Source organism: Lepidochelys kempii, chromosome 21, assembly GCF_965140285.1.
Source record: "Lepidochelys kempii isolate rLepKem1 chromosome 21, rLepKem1.hap1, whole genome shotgun sequence".
Lineage (NCBI taxonomy): Eukaryota > Metazoa > Chordata > Testudines > Cheloniidae > Lepidochelys > Lepidochelys kempii.
The window spans coordinates 9,294,877-9,321,029 of NC_136400.1; the positions used below are offsets into that span (position 1 = coordinate 9,294,877).

General features: G+C 49.1%; 1 protein-coding gene across 6 annotated transcripts in view; it reads right to left on the reverse strand.

Moving 5' to 3' along the window:
• FOXP4 (forkhead box P4) overlaps positions 1 to 26,153 on the reverse strand; it is a 142,187-nt gene that overhangs the window by 63,442 nt on the left and 52,592 nt on the right. For 5 of the 6 annotated variants that reach the window (XM_078849758.1, XM_073319692.2, XM_073319691.2 and 2 more), the window contains one exon: positions 14,029 to 14,118. Coding sequence is in view for 5 of the 6 variants with exons in the window: in XM_073319692.2 (XP_073175793.1) it covers positions 14,029 to 14,118 (90 nt within the window). In the remaining variant the exon portion in view is untranslated. Of the gene's footprint in view, positions 1 to 10,267; positions 10,343 to 14,028; positions 14,119 to 26,153 lie in introns of those variants that run through there. The other variant, XM_073319693.2, reaches the window with a different exon arrangement.

Consider the following 26,153-nt stretch of genomic DNA (forward strand, 5'->3'; position numbering starts at 1 on the left):
GCCGGAGTTTGCCGACCTTTGAGAAAGGTTGCAAGGCTTACCTATTTACTCAGGCTTTATGCTAGAGGGAGGTGTCCCGAGTGGGTGGAGTTTCATTTGTCATTTCAGATCTCTCTCCCTCAGCTGACTTCTTGTAAAGTTATTTATTAATTGTTGCATGCTCACCCAGAGGCTGCAACTGAGGCATCTTGGATGAAAGTCAGCCTGGGAAATCGACGCCACAGGAGCGCTTCATCCGGGCAGAAGCTGGACTGCTGCCCTCCTCGCTCTGGGAGGAAAAGTGCAAGCACTCCAGGGGCAGGGAGCACCTTTCGGTTCTGTGTCTGTACAGCGCCTAGCACAACAGGGTCCTGGGCCATGACTGGGGCTTCTAGGTGCTATGGTAACACACACACAGAAATAGAAAGTGCTAAATTAGTCCCTGCAAATAGCTGCACAGCCCTCCCGCCATTGGGACATCTGCAAACCCTGGTCACCAGACCAAATGTATCACTGAGGGGGGCCTCAATACGTGCCATGGCAAAGCCACTGCCTTGAAATGGGTAGTTCAGGCTCTTTGGCTACCAGGGCAAGGCAGCCATTAAACAGCCTTAGAGGTAGAGGTGGTCTCCACTATCTGTTCCCCTAGGAATTAGATGAGATGACCAGTTTGATAAGCTGTTGTCACCACTCTTCCTAGCCCGGTTGATGATCTGACCAGTTGGGCATTCTCTCACCCAGCAGTGGGACACTTGGAGATTTAGAGACACAAATCCACGCAATGGCAGCACCAGGATAAGTGAGAGCGCAGAGTCCGTGCCCGCTCCCGGGGAGCCAAGCCTCACTCTAATTTCCCTTTGCCTTTCATCAGCTGGCAACATGCTCGGAATGAGAGCCTGTAATTAATCGCTCATCTGCATCCCCCATCCAAACGTCTTCCCCCACCCCAACCACCAGCGTGTCCTATTTGATACACGTTTGCTGGCATTTTCAAATCGGAGGCATTCTAATTACCGGAGAGTTATAACACCTTCCATTTCTCACCCGGCGGACTGACACCCTGTCAAGAGCAAAGAGAATTGCCAGAGGTTTTGACAACACTAATTGCCCCTATAATCTAAAAACACAAAGGAGAAGCGATTAGTCGTGAGGACCGCAGCTCTCGATCCGACATGAGGTTTTCACAACGTTACAAGAAAACAAAAGCGGTGCCTTTTAGAGTTTGATGGCTGCTAACAAAAGCAGAATTATATTTTCATACAACCTTTGTCTGCCTTAAATGGCTTTCCCCTTTGCGCTACGACGCCAAGCTGACACGGGGGACGGTTCTTGTGGCTTCTTGAGAAGTGGGGGCGGAGAGGTACCTGGGCTCTGGTTCCCACAAGATGTGTATTTGGAGGCTGAAGATTTCTCGTTCCAGGTCTTACATTAAGTGAGGGGAGAGGTTCCAGTCTCGCTGCACCATTGGCTCAGGTTATCTAGCGAACGTCAAGTCCCTTCAGGTCACCATGGATCCGGGTACTACAGCTGGTTGGAAAACGGAGATTTCCTCCTCCCTCCCCCTCCCCCAAATTTTCAGGCGAAAACCAGAAGTTTGAGGTTTGTTGACAAAAAGGTCGCAATTTTCTATGAAAAGTGGAAAACTTCCACAGAAGTATTAGTTGAGTCGAAAACCCAACTGTCCATTGCAAACATTTTCGCCCAGTCCTACTGGGTACTTATATGACCCCTATCACAGAGGTACCTGAGCACCTTGTAAATGGGTCAGTGCCCCTGAAACGTGGGGGCGTATTGTCCCCATTTCACAGATGAGGAACTGAGGGAGAGAGATGAAGTGAGGCAAACAAAAAATATAAACTAGATGAGGCAACAGGACTGTCTACCAGGGTTACCTCACACCACAGCCAAGATTTCCCCAGGAAACAATGATCCTCATGTCAAATCTAGAGGCAGATGAGCGATGTGGAGTTGTCCCCAAAAGGGCTCGGACACAGGACTCTGTTATGAGGGGCTCTGCGAGCATCTAATCTTAGCCAGCGTGTCCGTGAGGCCGTTGAGAGAGCCAGTGAAGAGGCACGAAGGGTTTTCAGTTTGCTGGGGACGCTCAGCTCTGTGTGCCTGAGAATGAGGCCAAGGGTCTGGGCGAGATTGGGGCATGCATGAGAACGCAGAGAGCTAAGCCTCAATCCTCAGATCACGGTGCGCAAGGAGAAGCAAACAGAAGCACTGGCAGGAGGTAATATCACCCTCTCCACCCCCCATCGTTGGCAACCAGTTCCTGACGCAGGGGTCTAGTTGGATTCCCAGCTGCTCAAACTGAACAACTGTCTTGGTTGCCACTGCTATCCGTGCACAGGAGATGCATGCCAAGCCATCTATCTCCACAGGCCTGGTAACAGCCACACTAAGGCGCCTAATGACATCGGAGATGATAAAGAGGAAAGTGAACCGAGCAGCACGTACCCAGGGGACGTCTAAAAACATGGATGCAGAACAGCTTACTTAACCCGGAGCCCTTTAACGCACCGCTTGGGACAGGCTTAATGGGAGACACAATCACATGAGCCATGCTGCCAAAGCATGACTTGCTCGCACAGCTATTGCAATACACCCATCAAGCGGGCATTCATTTGCAAGGGCCACGACCAATAGCTAGGGATGTGGCTAAGCCGGAATCTCAGCCATCGGGCTCCTGGTGTTCTAGGCATAGGGCTTTAATGAGCCATCTACCACGTTCAAACCAGAGATGAACTCTTGCTAGAAAGATCAGCACTGAGAAAAATAAACTGTTTATTCCCGGGGCACAAGGGGTTAATGCTCAAATCTGACAAATAGAGCGCTAGGGTCTCAAATCCCAGCCAGGTTGACTGGTTCTCCCATCACATAAAGGCAGTGTGCCATTTGGCATTAATGGCCACGCCCTTATCCTGCATCTAAGTAGTGGTAGATGTTAACAGAGTAGAAGATTACTGGGGCATGGGGTTGGGTTTTATTCTTTGTACAGCACCTAACGCAGCGTGGGCAGTATAGAAAAGCAACGGCATACCATGGTAACATGTGGCAGGTCCAAATCGAGGCGAAGGAACCAGCATGGCCATTTGGAAGCCTACACAGTGCTCAGTGGCTCCCACCACACCTCTTCCTATCTCCAGCCACCCTAATGCCTCCCTTCCCTGGGAGCTGAACGTTTTCCTCTCTCTGAATATTAACTCTCCAAGAATCACCACAAAAGCTTTGCCCTGGCAGCCTGGACTGCTGGATTCTTCTCTCCAAGAATGGCCTGTATTATGTGTCATAGCTGGCATCTGCCAGATAGCGAGCTAAGAAGGGAATGACGCACTCCTTGGTCCACTGCCATTCCACAAAACTGCTTACTAAACCACTTTGGCCCTTTCACAAATGCCTTGACGTTGTATCTCTGATTTGAGAACAGAATCGGCGGGAGGAGGGGGATGAAAGGGTGATTTTCTGAGCTGTCTTGGCTCTAATCCCACAGTGCCGGAGACGGGAGGGCGGCAGGGGATGGGGGGAAATAACCAGTCTGTGGGTGGAAAACAAGTCTCATGTTAAAGGGGAAGTTTTGGTCTGGGTATAAATTTGAAGCAAGTTCACGGAAGCCAGAGGCGTTCGATGGGATTTACACTGGCGTCACAGAGCAGACTCTGGTAGGCAGGATTCTTACAGGAAAGAGATTTCAGGACTGAATGAGCATTGTGAAAAATAAACCTTCCTTTGCAACCCAGAAGAGAACGTTCCTTCCAGATCAGGGTTGAGGTTCATTAGTGAAGCAGAACAGGGGAAAGCCGCACACTGAATGACTATGTTGGCTGAACTGCCTTCTTGCTTGGAGATTGACTTACTGGAGCAGCATAAAGGAAGTCCGAAACTCAATGAAGGAGGAAATTAAAGACCCCCTTCATTCCTGGAGTTGATATCCCAGACAGGAACCTTGCAGTAGTGGAGAAGCAGGGGTGGTGGGGACCCATGATTCCACAATCGTAGGGAGCGAATCCTCTTATCTCAGGAGACACAAAAGTTTGAAGCTTGAGAGATGCAATTTATCTTCACAAGTCAGGGCTGGGGCCATTCCCCACTCGCACGTGGAATATTAGAAAACCCACAACTTGCCCAGCCTCAAAGAGTTAATGGACAGATCTTCAGCTTCAGTTAGAAACAATGTTAATCATAGGAGCATATTTCCAAGAAGCTGGGAAACTACATGAAACACAAAGGGTCAGGCAACATAATGAGCAAGCTGGGAACAGTAAGTTAGAGCATTTAGAGAGAAAGGTCTTTAGTCACTTTTCTTGCCCAACTAAACCCTTTCCCGTATATCCCAGTCGAAAAGCTAACACAGAAGAGCAAACCCAGCTGCACCGCTATGGCCCTGATCCTGTAATCTGTTGCATGCAGACGCCAGAATCCCATTTACTGGAGTGGGACCATAAAACAGCACATGGGCCTACCATGTGCATCTCGCTGCACAATCAAGGTGTGTATTTAGGTATACACACTATATATTATATATACATACACACACACACCAGCTTCATTTGAAAGCATGTATACTGGCCACACAGCTCAGGGCACTGTACGATAGGAACTCAAAGCCCATGATTAAGATAAAGATAATTTTAAGAACATCCTTTTTGAATCTGAAAACAAAACACAAAACACATCAAGTGGGTCTGCGACAGGGATGGGACAAGCTAGACGAGGAAAGGGAACAAATACCTGGCCAACACCAACCTTACAATGGCTTTTCTTTAAGTGGATGGACCATGATAGACACATAAGCCATATATCCCCCTATAGCGCAGACATTCTCATCTACTCTCTACCTGGGATACTGCTCCATGCAGGCAGACGGCCCAAAGCGTTTCACTTTGAATTTGGACTAGAAGAACAACAGATTGTAATGACGAATCCCCCCCAGATACACCCACCCCACTTGAGAGCAAGCCCCAGCCCAAGCCCCATCACTATATTTGCCGGCTCCCAAGAAAGCATCAGGCCGACACATCTCCAGCTGGGCTGCAGGAAGTGGCTGCCTGCGTTTCAGGCTCTGGAGTTTATTTGGTCTCGACTCCGTTTTAAAAGGCAACAGCGAGGGCTTTAAACACTCGTACCTGGATTCAGATATTATGCTGCAATAATGCCACGGACCTCCGGGGAGCGACTCCCAATTTAAAACCCCACTGAGTAAGCCTGGAAACAGCCCCTGGAATCTACTCTGCTGTTTCAAGTCAATAGTAAAACTCAACAGAGGCAAGAGGAGGCTTGCAGTGAGAGCGTCAAGCAATATACACATACCATGGAGAATCAGAACGAGACAGTGAACTTTGCGTATAGATGAGAACATGAGATGGATTCTTCATTACCTTATACCATGAGTAGCTGGTGTGAGTATAAACAGCTACAAATGCAGAATGGTCTCTCTGGATAGATCTCTTAGGTATTTATATGGCCCCTATCACCACAATATCTGAGCATCTCACAAGTTCCCCGTGTATTTATTCTCGCAGCAGCTCTGTGAGGTGGGGAAGTATGGTTATCCCCATTTAACTGATGGAAAATCTGGCCTCAGATCCCCAAGGTATGTAGGTGTTGCTGCGCTCAGCATTGCAAGGCCTAACTGATTTAGGAACCTAAGTCTCACTTTCCAAAGGGGTTTCAGCATTTACGAGACAACAATCCCATTGAGAGTTAATGGGGTTTAGGCCCTTAAGTGCCCAAATCACTTTTTAAAATGAGACTTAGGCATTGCAATGCTGAGTGCCACAACCCCTAAATACCTTTAAAAAAAAAAATCTGGGCCAGAGAGACTACGTGAGTGACCCAAGCTCACATGGGTAGAGCAGGGAGTTGAACCCAGGTCTCCCCAGTCCCAGGGTAGTGCCCTAGCCACTGCACCAGCCTTCCTTTTTCTGGTTGTGTTTTACACACGTCTAGTGCTCTCTCCGCACTGCTGAGAGCGATTTCACAGGGTGCTGTGGCAACTGGGAACAGATCCAGGGGCGAGCCCGTGGAGCGCGCCCAGGAGAGGTGGTGCGCGAGGGAGCCTTTCTGGGCAAAGGTGAAGGCAGGAGAGCAAGTATGTGGGTGAATGTGAGCGAGTGTATGCACCTGTGCAGAGGAGAGCAGGTGAGTTTGATGTTTCAGTCAGGCGTAAAAGCTATGAATATGCTGTACGGTCTCAACTGCACACATCCTCGCCAGTCCCAGGCACCCCAGTAGGCAGAAACGAATAGTACCCCGCTGAGCTGAAAGGCCATACGAGTTAAAAGGAAGATGGCTCATGTATCCCCACAGTAGGGGAGAGTGCCCCTCATCTGAACATTTCCCGTGGCTGAAGATCCCTTTCCAAATCTGCCACACCCCAGGGAGAGAAGGCATCACACCACATCCCAGGCTGCTCCCGCCTTGGGAATGGGCATCACTGACAAAACAGACGCAGAGGATCAAAACCCAAAGGCAGGTGTCTATCCGGGGTGGGGGTGGGAATCTTATTTCCCTCAGACAGATACCTGAGTGGGGGGCTCTCTTCGTTTCATAGAATATCAGGGTTGGAAGGGACCTCAGGAGGTCTAGTCCAGCCCCCTGCTCAAAGCAGGACCAATCCCCAATTTTTTTCCCAGATCCCTAAATGGCCCCTTCAAGGATTGAACTCACAACCCTGGGTTTAGCAGGCCAACGCTCAAACCACTGAGCTATCCCTCCTTATCCTTTGGCAACGCTCATCTAGCTTGTCAGGCCAACAAAGTCTTACAGAATTGAAGTGACTTCTTGGTCATCCGCTCTCCAAACACCATTGCTCTCCTTGGAGCAGCTGGGCCCCTGGGCTGGTACTATTTCTATAGCCTGCAGGGTGTGGACCAAGCCACTGGTTAGGAATCATTATTTGGCAGAGGCCAGCCAGCCAAAGGGAAGGGGATACTGGAGAAAGGGGCCTAAGACCTGGGCGCTGCAGGTTCAAGTGGAAAAATCTCAGCGCTGCACCGGCAGAGTTCAAAGGGGCTGTTCTAGTTCTCCTCAAGAGGGAACGCGGAGGAGCCGGTATTGATCTGTCTTCATTACCCATTTCACTCAAGTTTCAAATCAACAAAATACACTTTTCCGCTTCAGCACCCTCCCTGCCGCAGCAGACAAAAGAAAAAGCAATTTCCACAAGTTTGCTCCAAACCCTCAGCTCCTTCTTCCCTCTCCCATGACAGACACATTTCTAGTCCGAGAGACCTTGTCCCACAGGGGACAGGAGTCTCCCCCCACCCCCAGCAGGCAGAGAGCAGGATGGGATGTTATTTCCTAGCTGGCCACCTGCTGATCCATGCTATGGCTTCTAGGTTGACAGGAAGGGGGGTGGTTCCTGAGTGAAATTGCTATCTTTTTGCCTGGATGTTCATGGCCTCTATGCAGCCACAGAGCAGCATGGGACAGTGGCACTACAGGGATCCCAGCTGCCTAGTCTCTAAAAGGGACTGGAAACAGGCTATACAGCTTGACACTTCCAGGCCTCGGGTACAATACTGGCCTACGATGACAATGACCCAAAGTAGTGCCCACCGAATGGCTGTTTGACAGCTGATGGGAAATGAGCTTGGTGGGTCTCGGGCCAGATCCCAGGAGGCAGCATCCGTATCACAAGTTGCTCCCACCGCAACTGGTGCTTGTTGGCAGTCCAAAGAGTGAGTGGGAATAGGGATCAAACCCTCTTTCTTACCTCGAGAGGGCGCCCCTTCCAAGGCACCCTAGGGGGTAGTTGTCAATGTCTCTCTTACATCTGTTCTAAAGGTCAACAGGGATTTAGTCTCCAGGTCCATCATTCTGGTAACCAGCACTAAACTCACTTTTAAAAGAAAGTCGGAGGAGCTTCCAGTATCCAGAGCTGTGGTTCTCGACCTATTTACCATTGTGAGCCGCATATGTAGCTCTCTTACATGTTATGTGGGCCGGATCCACACGATATCTACACTATCTGTATGGCCCTGAGGATGTCACATTGGGTCGCAAGCGTTGAGAGCCATTGATCCAGAGTCACACCTAATGGGATATAGACTGAACCCCCCCGCCCCCCAACTCATCCCACACAGAGCCAATGAACAGCCACCAAATGTTAAATTTCATCCACTTGGTGACATGGGCTGCATCTGAACCAGGGACTTGGCTTGAAACAGCCCATGACTGATCCCCAGCCTCATAACAACTGTAGCAGTTCACTAGGAAAGCTAAGAGAGTTCAGGAGAGTCTGGATCTAGAGATGTCATTCAGCGCGACCTGCCCATGGAGCTATGAGACCCATCCTGAGACTCCCATTCAGATCAGCTAGGATTGCAGGTACTCAGCCCCTTTCATGATCAACAAGTTAAGACTTGGCAGGCTTTCACTTGGCATGGAGATGGGAACACACATGGGAACTAGAAAACACCAGCCTTGTGACACCACACCCGCAGTGAGGCTGGAGAGCACTGTGCATTAGGTGTTTTATCGACACTTCTTGAACTGATTCTTCCAGCATCATCTAGCGCCCCTGCACTGGAGCAAGGGGCTCTGCAGGCAGTTTCGTTATTGAATTCCTGGGGGCGGAAATGTAGGGACACAAACCATGCCATGCTGGGTGAAGAAACCACTTACAGTGACAGTAACCACCCACATGCAATTTCTTTTTAGGGGAGAAAAAGGGGAGGTTTTGTTTTAATGGTGCAAAGCAATTTTTTGTAACGTTCAGACTGCACCTCTGGGTATGCTGAAGGAAAGAGGATTGTGGGAGGCTCCACATTTGAAATACAGAGTCCTAGCAAGCTCAGCAGCTACTTATTGCTTTTCAAATACACATAAGCATCATTATCTTTACTATCACAGCCAGGCTCGATGCCCCAGATGTATCCCATCAGCAAGGATCCTTAGAACAGGGGCCAGATCCTGACATACGGAGGCCCAAGTTCTCAAGAGTGGCAGCTGACGTTGGGCACCTAAGAATGGGGGCACCCCAACTGAGATCTGGGGCCTGGTTTCACAGAAAGTGCTGAGCGCCCACCTCTCTCACTGGCATCCCTGGGAGCTGTGGATCCCCAGCGCCACTGAATAAAAATCAGTCTTGCGTTGGGGAGAGTGCCCAAAAAATGAGACATCCAAAAAAAAAAAAAATATCTATCCATCTATCTGTGGCTACCTTTCATGATATCCAAGGCATGATGAGATGGACACTTCCCCCCTCTCCGTGCCTCAGTTTCCCCGTCTGTATAATGGGGATGATGGTACCGATCTCCTTTGTAATATGCTTTGAGATTGACTGATGAAAAGCGCTACAGAAGAGCTAAGTATTATTATAATAGACATTTCCGCCTGCCAGATGATATCAGACCCTAACCTCCATGCAGTTTTTCTATTTAAATCCAATAGACCCCGACTTAGCAAAGCATTTAAGCACCTGCTTAAGTCCCACTGAAATCAACGAGACTTGAGTATGTTCTTAAAAAGTCAAGCATATGCTTAATTCCTCTGCTGTATCAGGACGGACTGCTGACTGAGGGCCTCAGATGCCAGCAGGGGGTTTGGGGGACTGGTTTCATCCTGAATGGGGGATTGTGTCCCCTTCATTTTGAACCAGCTCCAGAAATCTCCAAGTGAAACTCAGCTGAAAGAGAGGAGCTTTTTATCTGGATTTAATCGAGAGCCGCAAATCAGGCCAGCCTGAACCCCCAGAATCTGTTTCATCCAGTCTCCTATTAAACGATGCTGTGTGTCACAGCCTAATGGTGTTAACTAGACAGATAGAGGGCCCTGCGTGAAAACGACAGGCCGTGCTCACCAGAACAGAGCCCTGCTCACCAGATCACTGCACTAGGCGCGCAGGAGAAACCAGTTTCTATGGCCAATCCGACTGTGCTTCCACAGGGCGGTGCTGAGCGGGTCTGAATGCCCTCAGCTCCCTGGGAAGTCAGTGTGAGCTCAGCAGCCCAGTGCAGGATCAGGCCGCTAGCCAGACAAAGAGCAGCCTGGGGAGCCAGCCCACACGCCTAACTCCTGCCAGACAAGTGAGACAACACAAGGGTTGCAGGAGCGATCCCTCTGGGACCTAAGCCTGAACAAGTGCTGATCACTTGCATCGCCCACTGAAGTCAATGGAAGTGACGGCTGTTTAGGAACCTCGCTCACAAAAGTCTCCCCCGGCCTCTGATTCCATAGCGCCCTCCAAGAGCGGTGTGCTTCCCCCTTTCACTCCATGCTCTCTGCCCCCACACTGGATTTGGTGGTGGAGAAGCCCTGCTCCCCGCCTGTGCACTCTCACCATACAAGAGCCTCTCTCCTTCTCCACTTCAGACTGAAGAAAGCCTCCTGGTCAATCTCATCCACACCATTCCCCGTTAGATAAACTTCCTTTCAAAGGAGTCTGCTTAATCCTCTATCTCCCCTCCTTCAAATCCTCCTCCAGCTGCTGGGCAGGGGCAAGCCGGGAAGGAGGGGGCGGGGAGACAGGCTGCTATTCCTGACTCATACAACTTTCACAAGTTCTTTTGCAAGACAAAAGGGCGGGGGGGGGGGGGCGCAGAAAGCTGGACTCTTAACTCTGAACAAGCCAGCCAGATGGATGGACAGACAGCAGCGAAAGGGCGGGGTGGGATGGAGGAACAGAGAACAAGAGAGAAAGCAGATCACGAAGGACTGAGGGTGAAAGGGAAGATAAACAGGCAGTGACAGAATGAGAGACACACACCATGGGAGAAGAAACAGGAGGAGGGAAAACAGAACGTGAAAGAGAGAAATGGAGAAATAGACACACACACACACACACACACACAGAGATATGTAACCGGAATCTGACTTCACTCTTACTGTCTTTGTTCTTTCAAGATATTTTCCATCCAATGACTGCATTTCCTTCCTGAAAACACTATTGGAAAAAGCTGGCTGCTTGCGCGAGAGAAGCCCTGACTAATTACTGTTAATACCGCAGCTGTGATTTCCCCTCGTCCCCTTCACTTTCAAACCCATTAAGGCCAAGCGGCAGCAGGTCCATTGTCCCTACAGCGGGTCTGCGCCTCTAAGGCGGGTGGGACGAAAATGGAGACCAGTTTCAGAGTGGCTCTGGACTCCATCCTATCCTGCTAAAGGGATGGAGGTTTTCTGGGGAGTCTCAAGCCTGCAGCAATCAGATGGGAAAGATCCACTAGGTCATCCAGCCCAGTCTCCCGTCCCTGCCAAGGTGGGATTCCTTCCCCTAGTGCTTTGTCCCAAATAAAAATGTAAAAGGTTTCAAGGAATGGGACTTCCAGTGCTCTTACAGAGAAGCTATTCCAACCCACAACTGATCCGAAGCACACTGAGGTCAAGGGGAACGAAGGCACGAGGCGAGGCAAACCCCCTCAATTTGTAATGTGCTCGATATCAGGTTTGCCAAGAGAGGGGAAGGGAGGTGGAGAACCCCAGCCGCTCAAAGACCCTCCCTGGCCCAGCCCCAGCAATATGCTGTCGGTGCAGAGAATGAGACACACCTGACGGAGAGAGAGACGGGGGTAAAAGATCAGGAGGCAATTATACAGCTGGCCACAAAACAGGAGGGAGGAAGGAAAAATAATAAAAAGTGAGGTGGGGGCATGAATTTAATCCCATTCCAGGCATGTGTTGCCAGACCGGGGGGAGGAAAACAAACGGCAACAAAACTGTCCCAAGCATCTCGTTCTCTGGGGCACCTGGGTGAGCAGAAACCAACCTTTCTTTCCTCCCTCCTGCCCCAGATTCCCCCTCCCACCTCCAGCGGGCTTCAGAGACAGCTCTGCCTGCTATAGGAAGGACCTCTGGCTCAGAAAGAATTTGTGCTAATTACTTTCCTTTGTTAATTAAACCCACGTGGATCTAATAAGGTAACCTGCTGTTCGCCCGATAAATTTAATTAGCCTGAAGGGAGAGCCCCTCCACACAGCTGTTTAAATTGTCACTTTACATTCACTTGGGCCTTGCTTCTCTCCCCCTCTCCTTCTCTTTTTGGAGTTAGGCCCCCTTTGCTGACCCCCTTGGCGGGAGGAACCTGCCGTCAACAGGCCGAGGGTAGAGAAGGGCACTGCCTGTGAAAGGGTGTGTGTGTGGGGGGGGGGGGTCCATGACCATGGTCACCCCCTTGTAGAGATTGAGGGGGTGGGGCCAGGCTTCAGCCCCCTTTCCCTCTTGCCGCGATTTTACTCCCCCTGCCAGCACCGAGTTCTCCTGCTCAGCAGTGTCCTGCCAATGCCAGTGTAAAGCACCCTGGTATCTCTCTCCCTCTAGCAGCTGGTCCCTGTAAGAGGATAAAGACCTACTACCGCTACCATCTCATGAGTCACTCTTTTAGCTCATGCTTTCAGTGTGGCAGGTCCCAGGTTCAAATCCCACTGCCAGTAAACACCCCCCACCTCGTAGTACCAGTGACCCCAGCGAGCTTCCTGGGAAGAGCCAGGGTATCACCCTTCGCCCCAGAGCCATGGGCACTAGCTGTCCTAGCATCTCACCCCAGCACATGTGCCTGCTGGCCCCAAGAATGCTTTCCAGGGGACTCTCCCCCATGGGTGGGGTGTCTCAGACTCCTGGGACACCCTCCCACTGCCATACGAGACAGACTTGCCCAGTCCTTCCACAGGGTCCAGCGCCCTACAGGCTTCTGCTTCCATCTCTCTCGCCAGGTCCTCGGTTGCCAAATCCAGGGCGGTGTCCAGTGCTACAGAGCAACAGGACCACTCTGAGTGGAGAGGGGTAAGTCCAAGCACGTTCCCTTGTGTTTAATTTGTGAATCGATTGAGTGCTCAGGAAAAGAGGGATGAACGGGACCGGCCTGAGCCGGGGATACTGAAGTCGACTGTTGTTCCCTTGCTCCACAGATGTGCCAACATCCCTCATTCCTGACCCAGAGCAGCCCTCCCCTGCTTGGGATTCCAAATCCAGGCTCCTGTTGAACTGACCACTGGTTGCTTTGCAGCCAAGATGCATCGTGAGTTTTATGATGCAGGCAAATGGGGCCTTACAGGAGTCCACCAAATGCAACTCCACTCGTGACCTGAGCCAGGATTTAAAACCAGATCTGCAGAGGTGAAAGGCCAGGTCATTAACCCCATCTCCCTCTCTAACCTGGCAACACCCACCCACCCCACCTCCTTCCTGGACCCTTGCCCATCATCCTGGGTCAGACTATAAAATACACCACCCCTTATCCCACATCTACCCCAATGTAAGCCTCTCCATGATAGCTACATGGCCTTAGTGTCATATCCTTCCATATGGTCCCATGATATATATGAGTACCTCTGTTGCTCTCACACACACTCTCCCCCCCCAACCCCAAATCTTCCACGTACACTAATATTATGCTCCCGCAACCCTCTCCCACCACAAACATGCGCCCCTTACACACAGCTCATTAATACGCACCTACTGAAAAACAGCCTCCTGCTACCGGAGTCCCGTCTCCGCCAGCCTGCCCCCCCAGAACCCACATACACAGGAGACCTTCTCCTTGGGTGAAATGAAGAAGCCACAGGCTAGGTGGATTTGCAATAGCTGTCCTAATCCTCCCCCTAAGCATTTACCATCTGGCACCAGCAGCCCAAAAAGAGCGATCGGGGGGGGGGGGGAGACTCCTCTCCTGAAATTTAACCTGTATCCCAAGTATCGGAGACATTGTCCCCTCCTTCCCCAATTGAATTCTCTTATGGTGAAGCCCAAAGGAGATGGGCAGGGACTCAACAGGGACTCTATAAAGTGATTAAAAATCTTACGGAGTCGTAATGGAGCCCGAGACCTCCCTGTAGGTGGTTTTAAGCCATTGAATCTATGGCAGGGAGAGTGAGAGCACGCATGCGTGTGTGTGACTGGATGAGCCTTCCCAAAGCACCTGCAATCGCTTAGGAGCACCATCCTGCTGAAAGTCAATGATGCTCCTACGCTGCGGAGGCGATCTTGGGAAGCCCACCCAGGACACAAATGATTTTCTGGAGGTTGTGCCAAACCCCAGCGAAGGAGTTCTCTTTGTGCTAGGAGAATGCTTCCCACAAGGGTCTGGGTGCAGGCGCTTCTCTGCCTCACCTGGACTGCGGGCTGCTTGTTCTCATTGCTGCTAGGAGAGGTCAGCCCCGTGGCCTGCTGCAGAAGGAACTGTCTTGCCACCTGGAGAGCCTGAAAAAACAAAAAAAGAAAAGATAAGAGGGTGGTGGTGGAGAAGAGATCATTTCTCTTTTCGAGCTTCTTGTGCCTTATCTACCGGTGTATGTGCTCACTGCCTAGATACCATCCAACCAGAGACAGACTCACTTACTGATACAGCCAACAGGACAAAGTGGTCTCAGGAAGCCCCTTAAGGCATGTCTATGCTGCAACCAGACACCTGCGGCTGGCCCGTGCCTGCTCACTTGGGCGCTCAGGGCTCGTGCTAAGTGGCTGTTTAATTGCGGTGTAGGCGGTCAGGCTGGGGCTGGAGCCTGAGCTCTGAGACCCTCCCACCGTGCAGGGTCCTTGAGGCCAGGCTCTAGCCTGAATGCGTACACTGCAATTAAATAGCCCCTTAGCCAGAGCCCGAGTCAGCTGGCACGAGCCAGCTGCAGGTATCTGACTGCAGTGTAGACAGACCCTTAAGGTTCACTGGACGAGAGAGAGAGAGAGAGATGGATAATGTAAGGAATAGCACTAAAAGAAAGCAGCTCACTTGTTGGAACCAGCCTTCTGTGCTTGCCTTAGGAGGAAGATGGTCTTGGACTCAGGAGAGGCAGGTTCAATTCTCAGCTATAGCACAGATTCTCCCTGTGTGACCTTGGGCAAGTCACTTTGCTGGTCTGTGACTCAGATCCTCATCTGTAGAATGGGCATGCTCATCTTTGCCTACCTCACAGGGGTGTGGTGATGCTAAATCCATTTGGTAGGTGGATGGAGGGGAGTAGAGGAGTAGACCAAGTAAAGAGCAGAATTTCACCCCAAATGAATAACCAGTGAAAGAATGTGGACATTCTGCAGATCATTTTCAGCAATGCAGGAGAGGAGTTTAGCGGTACTTACTAGCGATCGCACATGAATCTGTTTATTGTATGGGCATCTGCCTGGAAAGTGTTATTAGTTTCCTGAGCATTCACCAATTTGTTTTCAATAACATTTATTAAGTCACTTGCATTAACTAAAAATGAAACGCTTCGCTGGTGCTGGAGAAAAGCACAAGTCAGTGAGATTGCCAGTCAAGGCGCATGCAAAAACACGCTGTGAAAGCAAGCGGAGGAAATGGTGGGTGAAAATGGAGGCAAGCCCAATCAAGCGAGTGCACCTGGGCACGAGGAAGAGAGCAACAATGAAAAACGAGCCTGTGAGCACGAGGAGCGCACAAGAGAACACACGCGTGCAAATGAGCAGAAGAGCCAAAGCATCCACTAGAGCTGGTGAAACGTGCAAAAGAAACCGAGAGGGTGTGCAAAAGAGCAAGGGAAGCACAAGACAGAGAGGTTTCATTCAGGAGCTGAGAGCAGGCAAAGAGAAGGGAATGAATTCTAACACAAACAATCCTGTGGTACTGCTCCCAGGTCCGTTTCCTCATACGTTCCTTATTTTTTGCTTTTAAAGATTTTCTTTGGGGGGGGAGGTACCTTTCTGAACAACAAAGTCATTGTAGTCCTGCCTGCAAGACAGGGTTTTATTACAGCGCAGAGACAGGAGGGGGGAGTGGAGGGGGAGAGGTCGGAGGGTCATAGCCCAGCTTGGCGGTGCTGCAAACAGCATGTGGGTTCCAGTGAGCTGTCAACGCCACGGCCGTAAATCAAGGCCCTGGCTTCCAAGAGGCGGCTGTGTGCTCCGAGGCGGTGGAAGCACTTGCAGGGTGTGTCCCAAAGAAAGAGCCGCTTGTTAATTTTCCACATTTCCAGCTATAAAGAACAAAGTTACTTTCCGTCAGGCATTTATACAGTATATACTGTACCGTACACACTGTTTGGAGGGGCAGCTGGATTTACACTTGAAAGGGGAGAGATTAGCACACTCCCTTGCATATACCCAGAGTAATTACATATACAAATGCATGTGGGTAGGAGTAAGGCACATAATATAGTTACCTACATAATTACACATACACAGTGTCATTAGATTAATGAATATGCCTTTTCAACGTAATCCATGTTGTTGTGTGCGCATTACACAGGACACAAGCAAATCAGGTTGTCCATCACATATATAGCATATACACAGTATAATTATATGTTCACACACATACAGTCAAAGATTAAATAGATAATTATGCTGTCTTGTGTTGACCAAACATGCACAAACACTAAAACCCCTCTCAAGCAGCCATCCAATGGACCATCACAAAAAGATTAGCTGGCTACTGTTTAAACCAAGGGTCTAATTTAGGTCTTGTCTACACCAGGAAGTTATTTCTGCAGTAAGGCAGGGTGTGACTTGAAAGAGCATTCCTTATTCTGGATTAGCTCATTGTGTGCACTCTCTTATTCCAGAGCAGCAGCACCTTTTCCAGTTTGGCTTAATCCGCTTCCAAAGCGATAGATATCCCAGTCCATTTCCCCGTATAGACAAACTGTAAGATGTAAGAGACAAATCTTCAGATTATTTCGAAGTGGCTACTGAAGCTGGGGGTCCTTATTGCAGGTTGCATCTATTACCCACACAGAAAGAAAATCATTTTATGCATCCAATGAAGGGAGCTGTAGCTCACGAAAGCTTATGCTCAAATACATTGGTTAGTCTCTAAAGTGCCACAAGTCCTCCTTTTCTTTTTGCAGATACAGACTAACACGGCTGCTACTCTGAAACCTGTCATTTTATACTTAGACACCATTCTCCAGTGAACACATGCGCAAACACATGAATACTCTGTGGTACAGTACTTCTCAATATGGTGCGGTTCCAGCTACACTGTCAGAATATACCACATCAAGGGATGCAAACAAAAGGAGTTGTGTCCCAAACACAGCTAAAAGCACATGTCAGTTTTGCAGCGCAGACAGGAGCCAAGCTGTGTTTTTAGCTGCATTTGTGAATCGTGCAACCGCTCTGGAGAGTGGCAACCCAGTCTCTCTTATTCTCCATTTGGGGCACACTTACATTTTAGACTCCTGAAGATCAAAATGCTTTAGTCTAACCCAAGTTATTGGGCTCAACACAGGGGTAACAGGGGGGAATTGAATAGTCTCGGACATACAGGAGGCCAGACTAGATTTAATTGTCCCTTCTGGCTTATACTCCATAAAATCAATGAAAATCAAAAACCCAAGATCTTCAAAACACAACACATGGAGGGGGAGGCTAAAATTGGTCTCTTAGGACTGTATTTAGGCACTTAAGTCAATCCACTAGCACGGATGGACTCCCAGCATTTTGGAAAACACAAGACTACTGAACAATGAACAATTCACCCACCTACCTCTGTGCGCTGCTGGGCACCAATCGAGTGCTTCAAGGCTGAAGCAGAGGTCGGGGGACAAGAAATTCGTCAGAGGGACTCACATTACAGGTGGGAACCAGGAGAACAGTAGGCAGCCAGTGCAAGATGACCACAAGGAAATCATGCCCAGAATTCACCTGGTTTTAGCTTTCATCATCAGAAAAAAACAACCCCAAAACAAACCCACCGAGGGCACATCTTCACTAGGAAAGATGGTATTTTCTTACCTCCTGTTAGTACGTGGAACAAACACAAGGTAAAATCCTAGGGAAGACAAGGTAGTGTGTTTTCTCGTGCATGAGCACATCAAGGCAAACCCTACCCTCTCCTGTATTCTTTACGTTGACCTGATAACTCGTTATTATTTGTATTACTGTAGTGCCCGGGAGTCCCACTCATGGGGCAGGACCCCAATGTGCTAAGCCCTGTACACTCAGAACAGACAGTCCCTGCTCCAAAGAGCTTCCAACTGAAGTATAATACAAGACAGGAGACCAGGAGATGGATCCTGACAGATGGGGGAGGACCAGGAAATGATGAGACAATGTTGGTCAGCGTGAGGGACAGATGTCTCAGTGCACCATCAGCTAGCCATTGTCAAGGCATCACGGCAAGGGAGAGAGTTTTGAGGAGGAATTTGAAGGTGGATAAAGAGGTAGCTTTGCAGATGTTTATAGGGAGCACAGCATGGAGGGAAGCACCAAGGTTCTTGTATAAAAATGTTAACGTGTTTAAACTATCACTAGCATTTTAACTTGTGGTAGCTAATCAAACAAACAACACAATTCCCCCTCCCTCTGCCAGTGAACACAAGATCAGAGGGTTCACAAAACTTCTTTCTCAAGGAACCCTGGGCTGACGGGTTTGTGCAAAACTACCAAATGATTGTTTCCACCTGAAAATTCAGGGCAGTTTCTACCCAGTTTCACGCTGAATTTTTCAGTTTGTTCAAAAGAAAACTTGGTGGGGAAAGGGGAGGGGGAAAAAACAAAACAAACAAACACGTGAACCTGCTGCAGGATGATCAAACCCCGAAGATCTTTGCACAAACTCCCAGACTAGAACGAGGCTACTGTAAATTATTATTATGAGCACAATTCCTGCCAGCCTGCAGTAAGGACAGAAGATGCATTATCATCCACTTAGAAATCTGTCTGAAATTCTTTTTATTTACCTACATAAGGCCTGCTCTATGCACAGATTATGTACTGATGTAACTAGATCAGTTAGGGGCATGATTCTTACCGAAAGTTAAACCACTGCAACAGCTTGTGTGGAGACAGTTAGTATCAAGGTCCTTAATCCAGTACAGCAGATTCCCTTTCCCACATGGGAATAGATATTCCAGTCTAAGATATCTTTAAACCACTATTAGTCCACACTAGGAGGGTTGTACCTCTACCTATAAAACTTTTGTGTTCACACAAGCTGCAAAATAAACGCTGAATTCTCCACTCCTCCCATCTGACAGTGGTTTTTGCAGGCTCGGTATTACAGCTTCCCCCGCGGAGACAATTTCCTCTGTTGTTTGTGTGGGCCTTTCACACAGCAAAAAGGCAGAGAAAAATCAAACCTCAAAAAGGAAAAAGAAAAGGAAAAAACTGGCCAGAGGATTCGGGGGCAGGTTTAGAACCTGAAGCTACTTCTAAATTTCCTTTTTTGAAGCGGACTAGATTTCAAGCTGGCAGCATCCCTGTGAGGAGCAGAAATTCCATGTCCGCTGCAAGAGGCACTCCAAAGCTGCACGGGAACACACAATCAGGCACTAGCAAGCCTGCACGGATGTAACACGGGGCAGCACTGCACAATTCTTTGCAGTGGCACAAGCACACCTGGACACCCTCGTGGCTGTACCTCAGCCTGCTCCCCACAGGCACTATGTGTAAAGATCAGCTACATCACCTTTGACTATATCTCTCACTGGTCTTGCACAGTGAGGTTATTCTGTAGCCACTTTTGCCCCAGGACCTCCACGCTTCAGTGTCTTTGTAAGAGTAAGGGCAGATTTCGGTTTGGAGTGAGACCTTCGGTTTTATCCCCAACTCTGCTGGCCTACTGTGCAACCTTAAGCAAATCCATTAACAATCCCCCCGCCCCCGAACCTCAGTTTCCCTCTCTTTCAATGGGGACAACACTGAACTCACAGGGGGAGCTGCGAGGCTAAATTAGCTGATCTTGGCAAAAAGTACTTTGAGATCATTTTGCAGATCAGGGCAGGAAGAGGCATGGAGTGAGGAGGAAGTGGCTTGCTCCAGATCACACAGCAGGTCAGCGCCAGAGTCCAGAGAGGAATCCATGAGTGCCAGCTACCTGTCTTGCCCTGATCTAACCACTAGGTAATGCTGCCTGCCCAGAGTTCTCTCTCTCTCCAAACTCTCTGAATTATTTTCCCAACAGCTCTCTAGAAGTTAAGCATGAGACAGAGAAGAAAAAGCAGACACACAAAAAGGAGAGAAGCTGAGCGAAGGCAATGCCGCAGCGTGATGGCTGAGCTGATCGGAAGCCCAGTTGCCAAAGGAGACCATGCTGCTGTAGCCAGCAATAGAGGGCTCCAAGATACCCATTTTTAACTGCACGAGCCAAACAAGGAGAGCTTTGTTCGCGGGATAGATGCGGGGACAGCCCCTGGTTTTATGAGGCTTTGGGAACCCTGTAAAAGTCTGCATGGGCTTATTAAGCTGGCAAATTACTTGAACAAGAAGAATACGGCTCGTGCCAACGCCAGACCGTGTGTCCAAAGGGCTCCGAGCCAGGCTGATCCGGGGGAGACGGGACAAACCCCTGCCACTTGGAGACGGGGACGCCCGTGACGTGCGGGTACACGCACGCCGAGGGAGGCAAGGAGGGGCGGATGGAATGCAGGAGCCAGGCCCACCCCGAACAGGCTCTCAGGGGGCAATTTAATTCACTCCCTGCTGACCCTCTCACTTTGTTGTGCTCTGAAGCACGAAATTACAAGATTTACAGGAAAAAATGGCATGGCCTTCAAATCTCGCACAGGGGCCTCCCCATGACAGCCCTGCAGCTCGCCCAGAGAAGCTACCCCCTCTCTCCTACCCCTCCGCCCCCTCCAGATGGCCAGGGAAACTAGCAGAAGAGTTACAGAGATATCTGCCAGGCGTGGGGGTCGGGGGAGAGATTTCCATTCCAACCACCTGCTGCTAAGAGGGCTGGTACCAGTTTTGTTTTGGTGCGAGCATTTTTCAATCAGACAGCCAGCGGCACACAGGCACGACCAGGAGGCTGGGGTACAGCACCTCCCAGCTCTGCTGGGTGGTGAAGACCGGCGTTACACTGTTAGTGAGCTCACCCGATGTCTCAGAGTCACTGAGCTGGTCATGTGACACAGGGACGGCCAGGATGCACCACACCCGGGGTCCATCTACTCCATCATGCTGTCTCCACCAGCCCCAGCTGCTTCAGTGCAAGGTGCCCTGCAGTGACTGGATCTGCCACCAAGGAAAGTTTCATTCTAACCCCGCAGACTTGACTGACTCTAGCAACTTGCATTCCAAGCTCCCCCTTCTACCTCGGTGACGAGAGCCGTGCCCACAGGGCCCACTTGTGTGTGATTTAAGTCACCACAAAGCCAGGGCTGAGGCTGGTGGGTTAGAATTGAATGGGAGATGACTGGCACTGGCTGGCAAAACCCAAGGGCTGTCTCTGAGACAGCCGTCCAGGAGGATGGGGACGCACGGCATAAGCCTTTCATCTTTCGTAGCCTTCAGGTCAGCTACTCCATCACCACGGGGAAAATGGGCATTGAGGCAACATCCACTATGGAGGAGAGGCTGCTGAGATCTTGAACAGCTGCTGGCGAGAACTGAGATGCATTGGCTTAGCTGCATGGGCAAAAACCAGCACTTTACTCCTACTTACCAGTTGTGGGGGTGAGGGTAATAGCACGATCAGAGAGGGAACATCATTCATTTTCATCTTGATCCCCAGGTGACCCATTTTGCCAGTGTATGAAAGGTTCAGAGACCGGCCCAATCTATAATCCTGGTTCTCAACACCCCAGAACCTTGAGGGAGCAGAACGGTGCAGCTCTGGCCCATCTCTAACAAACTCAGTGGGAGACACTTGCCAAGCAAAGAAAGCGGGTCGTCATGGGATATTCACTGCCACCCAGATATGACTGTAGTCCATTGCTGTCTTTCCTCAGGAAACAGTGAAGCCACGCTTACAAAAGTCTTGCTTGATTTATGAAAGGTGCTTTCTTTACCAGATTCCAACCTGGGGCTCCCACCAGGGCCAGAACCACCTTGAGACGGGAGTAGAGATGAAAGGCAAGTTTTTTTTGGACAGGTCACCTGCACTTGTTAACCTCTTTCAACAGGCCAGAAGATTAGCTTCAAAAAGCAACACTTGAAGTTACTAGTATGGAACCACCTCTTAAAGCTAGAAAGCATGGAGTCCAAATTACCCATAATTCTTTGCTATTTAATTTTGAGAACATGTGAAAAAGAAAAAAAGGTCCCCACTTAGAAGAGAATTTGCCTTCACCTCCTGCTAATGATCTATGAAATGGGAAGGGGGGAGCGGGAGTTAAATTGTACCCTGCTCCACAGTGCTATTCAAAGAGTCATTAGCGCGATAGCCACAATTAGGAACAAATAGTTTGTGTCCAATTTGTCTCCTGGATGATTGTCTTTGATCAGTAAATTAGCCCATTTTAAAAAGAAGTTTGTAAGATTTAAGACACTCACATCAACAGCTGACACCGCCTGGCTTCCTCATTTACAAGACCAGTGGCAGCAACCTGTTACTGAGCAGAGGGAATGCAAATGTTGAGGTGGCGGAAGGGGAAGAGACCTGACCTGTGTAGTGGTTTTGTGCTGATTTAACTATATCTGTGAGGAGTGTTTACCCAACAGAGCTAAGATCAGGAATACCCCTAGTGGGGATGCAGTTGTACCAGTATACTGGTACAGTTTGTACAACTTAAGCACCTTTGCACTGGTATAACGGAGTCCACATTAGAGGATCACACCACTTAACGACACCAGATTCTAAAACAGATATAGTAAAAAGTAGTATCAAAAAGCCCCTTGCATGTATACAAGCCCTTAGTTCCTTGGAAAAAAAAAAGAGGTTTCTCCGATTTCTAAATTCCCATCTAGATCCAAATACAAAACTGCCCCAAAGCCCAGGGCTTTCTGAATCGGGGTGTCTGGATTTCTTTGTATACGCTTCATACTTGATTTTCTTTGCAGCTAGGCTGTACAACTCCAGAGCAACAAGAACTACTAGGAAAAAAGAAAAGAGAGTCTCAGTTTAATCCCGGGTGTGGCGAACACAATGTTCAGACAACAGAAGTGTTATGCTAGTATCAGATCCCAAGAAGAAATAAGAGATTCTACTGTAGCGAAGAATTTCCCACCAGGATGCACTGGAAAAATTGCACAACCACAGCTCTATTGGCTAATGAGTCTGGAGAGACTGTTCTCTTTTCACCTGAGAGCTCATTCCTTTGAGTTCATGCTATGGTTGAAATAAATACTACATGCTATATTCCCCCCTCTAATTTCAGAAGAAAGCGGGTCATCACAAGTCAGTGTGTGGGGATCCCAGAGCGGAAACAGTCTACTATCCAGCTTTCCACCCAAGACACATGGCATTTAGTTCTTCCCTGGAATAACGCACCTTCTTTAGGCCAGGTTTCATATCTATTGGCGAGCAAGCCAAGGAGCAAATGAACCTGGTGATGAAGTTGTCCTCCTGTATGAGATGGATCTGGTGCCTCTCATCCCTCGTTCCTAGAAGTCCTATTTCGATCTCAATCACAAAAAATCACCACCAGTTAGAACTCCGTGGCCTCCATGTTGGCAGCCCCAGGAGAGACTAAAAATTGAACGGGCCCTAGAGACTGAGCTTCCACATGGTCTCCAATGGGCGTCAAATCTGTGCCTTTCATCAGCCCTTATGGCAAGTCAATTTGCTGAACAACCTTCTTGCCTAGCGGGTTAGAGCAGCAGCCTGCCACTCAGGAAACCTGGGTTCCATTCCTGCCGCTGGCCTGCCGGTGACCCTGGGTAAGTCACTCCCCCTCCCTGATGATCACTTAGAGGGGAGGCCAGGAATGGAAGGCAAGGCGTTTTCAGTAGAGGCTCTCTCCTTAAGGCTCTGTCCATTCTTCTTTGGGCTCTTCAGAACTTGATAACCTTCAAGGCCCAGCATTAAGGATGGATGCAGGTTGGTTAAATGAATTTCTGAATTGGGAGAGGGAGGACCTTACCAGCCAGCTAAGGTAGCCACTGGGCTAAGAGCAGTGCTTAAGCATTCAGATGCTATGGTGGTAGATGCTGGTACATACAGAATCCAGATGGGCAGTACTTTGAATACTCCAAAGAGGACAAGCCTACGGTTTCAGAAGTGACTTATGATCGGGGATGCCCAACTAGAGACCCCCCGCAAAAAGGGACATGATTTTCAGGGGGGTGGGTCTCAAGTCGGGGTTCCAAAATCACTGGGTCACTTTGGAAAAATCTTTGCAGAATAAAAGCGTAAAAGTATTCAGGCCAAGTCTTAAAAAAAAAACAAAAAAAACCCCACATTTTTAATTAACAGTTGTCACCCAGACAGTACAGCAGGAGAGACCATAAGACCAAGTGCTCTCTGCTGCAGCAGGAGGATGTGGATTTCCATACAGCATGGGGGTAAAACACTGGCTGAAACTAACCAAAGGGAATTCCCTCCTGGATGGGATCAAAGGTTTGAATGGGGCCTTAACCTCCAATGATTAAAAAAAAAACCACCATAGAAATTATATTAATAGAGCCGGGTGGGGGGAAAGAGGGGACTACACAAATGATACTACACTTTCTCCTTCCCCCCAGTCTCCTTTTACCCCAAAAGAGCTTTTTGGGAATAAAAAAAGATTATAAATTATTTTTACACTACACTCATAAAAATGACATTGTCACATTCCAGAATTAGAACTACTAAAATAATACACACACAGACATTTTTAGATGGATATTAACAGTAAATGATGCCATATTGAAATCCACTCCCTCACTCCACTTCCTCCATCCCCATTCTCATATAATCAGAACCAAATGGCTCCAAGAGATCCAAATTAATAAAAACGACAGAATTCTTTACAAAAGGGAAAAATCTTTTTCAACTCTCTCTCTCGGCCCCAGATGTTCTCCCCTTTGCCACACACACACCCTAACGCTTCTGGACTTCGATCCTCCTTGGCTAAAGGGGTTAAATCCATTTTCACTAATGAAGAACACAAGGAACAAGTCTGACCATTGCTCCCAACAATTCACTTCTCCCCACGCTTGGGGGGGGGGCAGGGGGAAGGAACAACATTTATGCTCAGTCATATATGAAATATAAATCAGGCAACCTAATAGAGAGATGAGTTTCACTTAAGTGCTCTCATCTCATTTTTATCTGAAATACCCTAATAATAGCATATGACATAATACATGTGAAATGCGACCACATGCTTTTATAGCACAGTGTCATCCACACCAGAGTCTCCCCACCACCACCTCCATTCCCTTTTAAATATGAAAAACGGCTGATATGGTTATAAGTTTGGTATCTTGCTTTTAATACCTTAACATTTATTTTACATCTGCCTGCAATAAATAGTATTTTTATTTTTATTTAAAAAAAAAAAGCACAGAACAAATATTACAGCAGACGGATGGGATGGCTTTTCCAGATGGGCCCTTTCTATATAATTGCAATTTGGAAAGTGTTCTACCAGGAGGCCTCAGGCTGACAGGTTCGAAGACAAAGGGAGGAGCAGAAGGGGGTGCTGATTTTGGGGATGGAGGCAAGCATTGTGCAGTCTGAAGCTGGGGTTTTCCAAAGGAGCATAAGGAGAGTTAGGTGCTCAAGTCCCAGTGAAACTCATTAGGATTTAGGAGATTTCCATGGGCGTCAGGCACCTGACTGCACTGAAAATCCAAGCCTTCAATCTGGACTAAGAGGGTTCACGGTCTCGAACCTCCTGTATGGGTTCCCACACGAGTGAGCTCTAGTTGCTGGTTGGGAAGTTGATCTTCCAGGATGCGCTGCCAGCTGGTTTGGTTTTGGTGTAGAGAGCTGCCTTTAAAAGTCATTTTTGAAAACCCCCATGGGTTAATTAAAAAGGCAGGTTTTCTGATTGTTTGTCCAAGACAAAACCCTCCCTTGTTATCAGCCCACCTCCCTTCTTGTGCCCCACCTCCATCCCATCATTTCCCCGTCCCTGCTGAGATCTCCTCCTCCTCCTGCTTCCCATCCAGACACCTCCTAATCCTTCCCTGCCTCCCTCCACCTCCTCCTCCCTGTTTTGAACCTCCCTCCCCTTCTCCTTCCACCTACCCCCTCTTCTCCCTTTCTGGCTCACTGCCTCCCTCCTTCTCACTCCCCTTCCCCTTCCCTCTCCCAGCTGCCTGAAGTTGGAAGGTTCCCTTGTCTGGTGCGAGTCACACACACAAAAGAAGTGCCTACCATGCTGAGCGACCCGCCGATGGCAGCGACGCCCTCCTCCCTTAAAGCCCTGCAACAAAGGGACTTCAAGGAGACCAAGTCTTCCCTAACTCCTCGAGGGCAATGTCAGAGTGCTGGCAACTTGGAGACGAAGGTTCTAGGCACCCGCCCGCCCCCCCCCCCCACTCCCTGCCCGGGGGGACATTGTCCTTCCCGAGCCCTGTGATGCGTGGATAGCCGTGGCCGCAGACATTCCCCACCTGCTTCTTGGCCAAGTCCTGCTTTGGGCCCCAGGTCTTGGAGGAGCTGGACTTGCCTGTCTGGGGCAAGCAGGCTG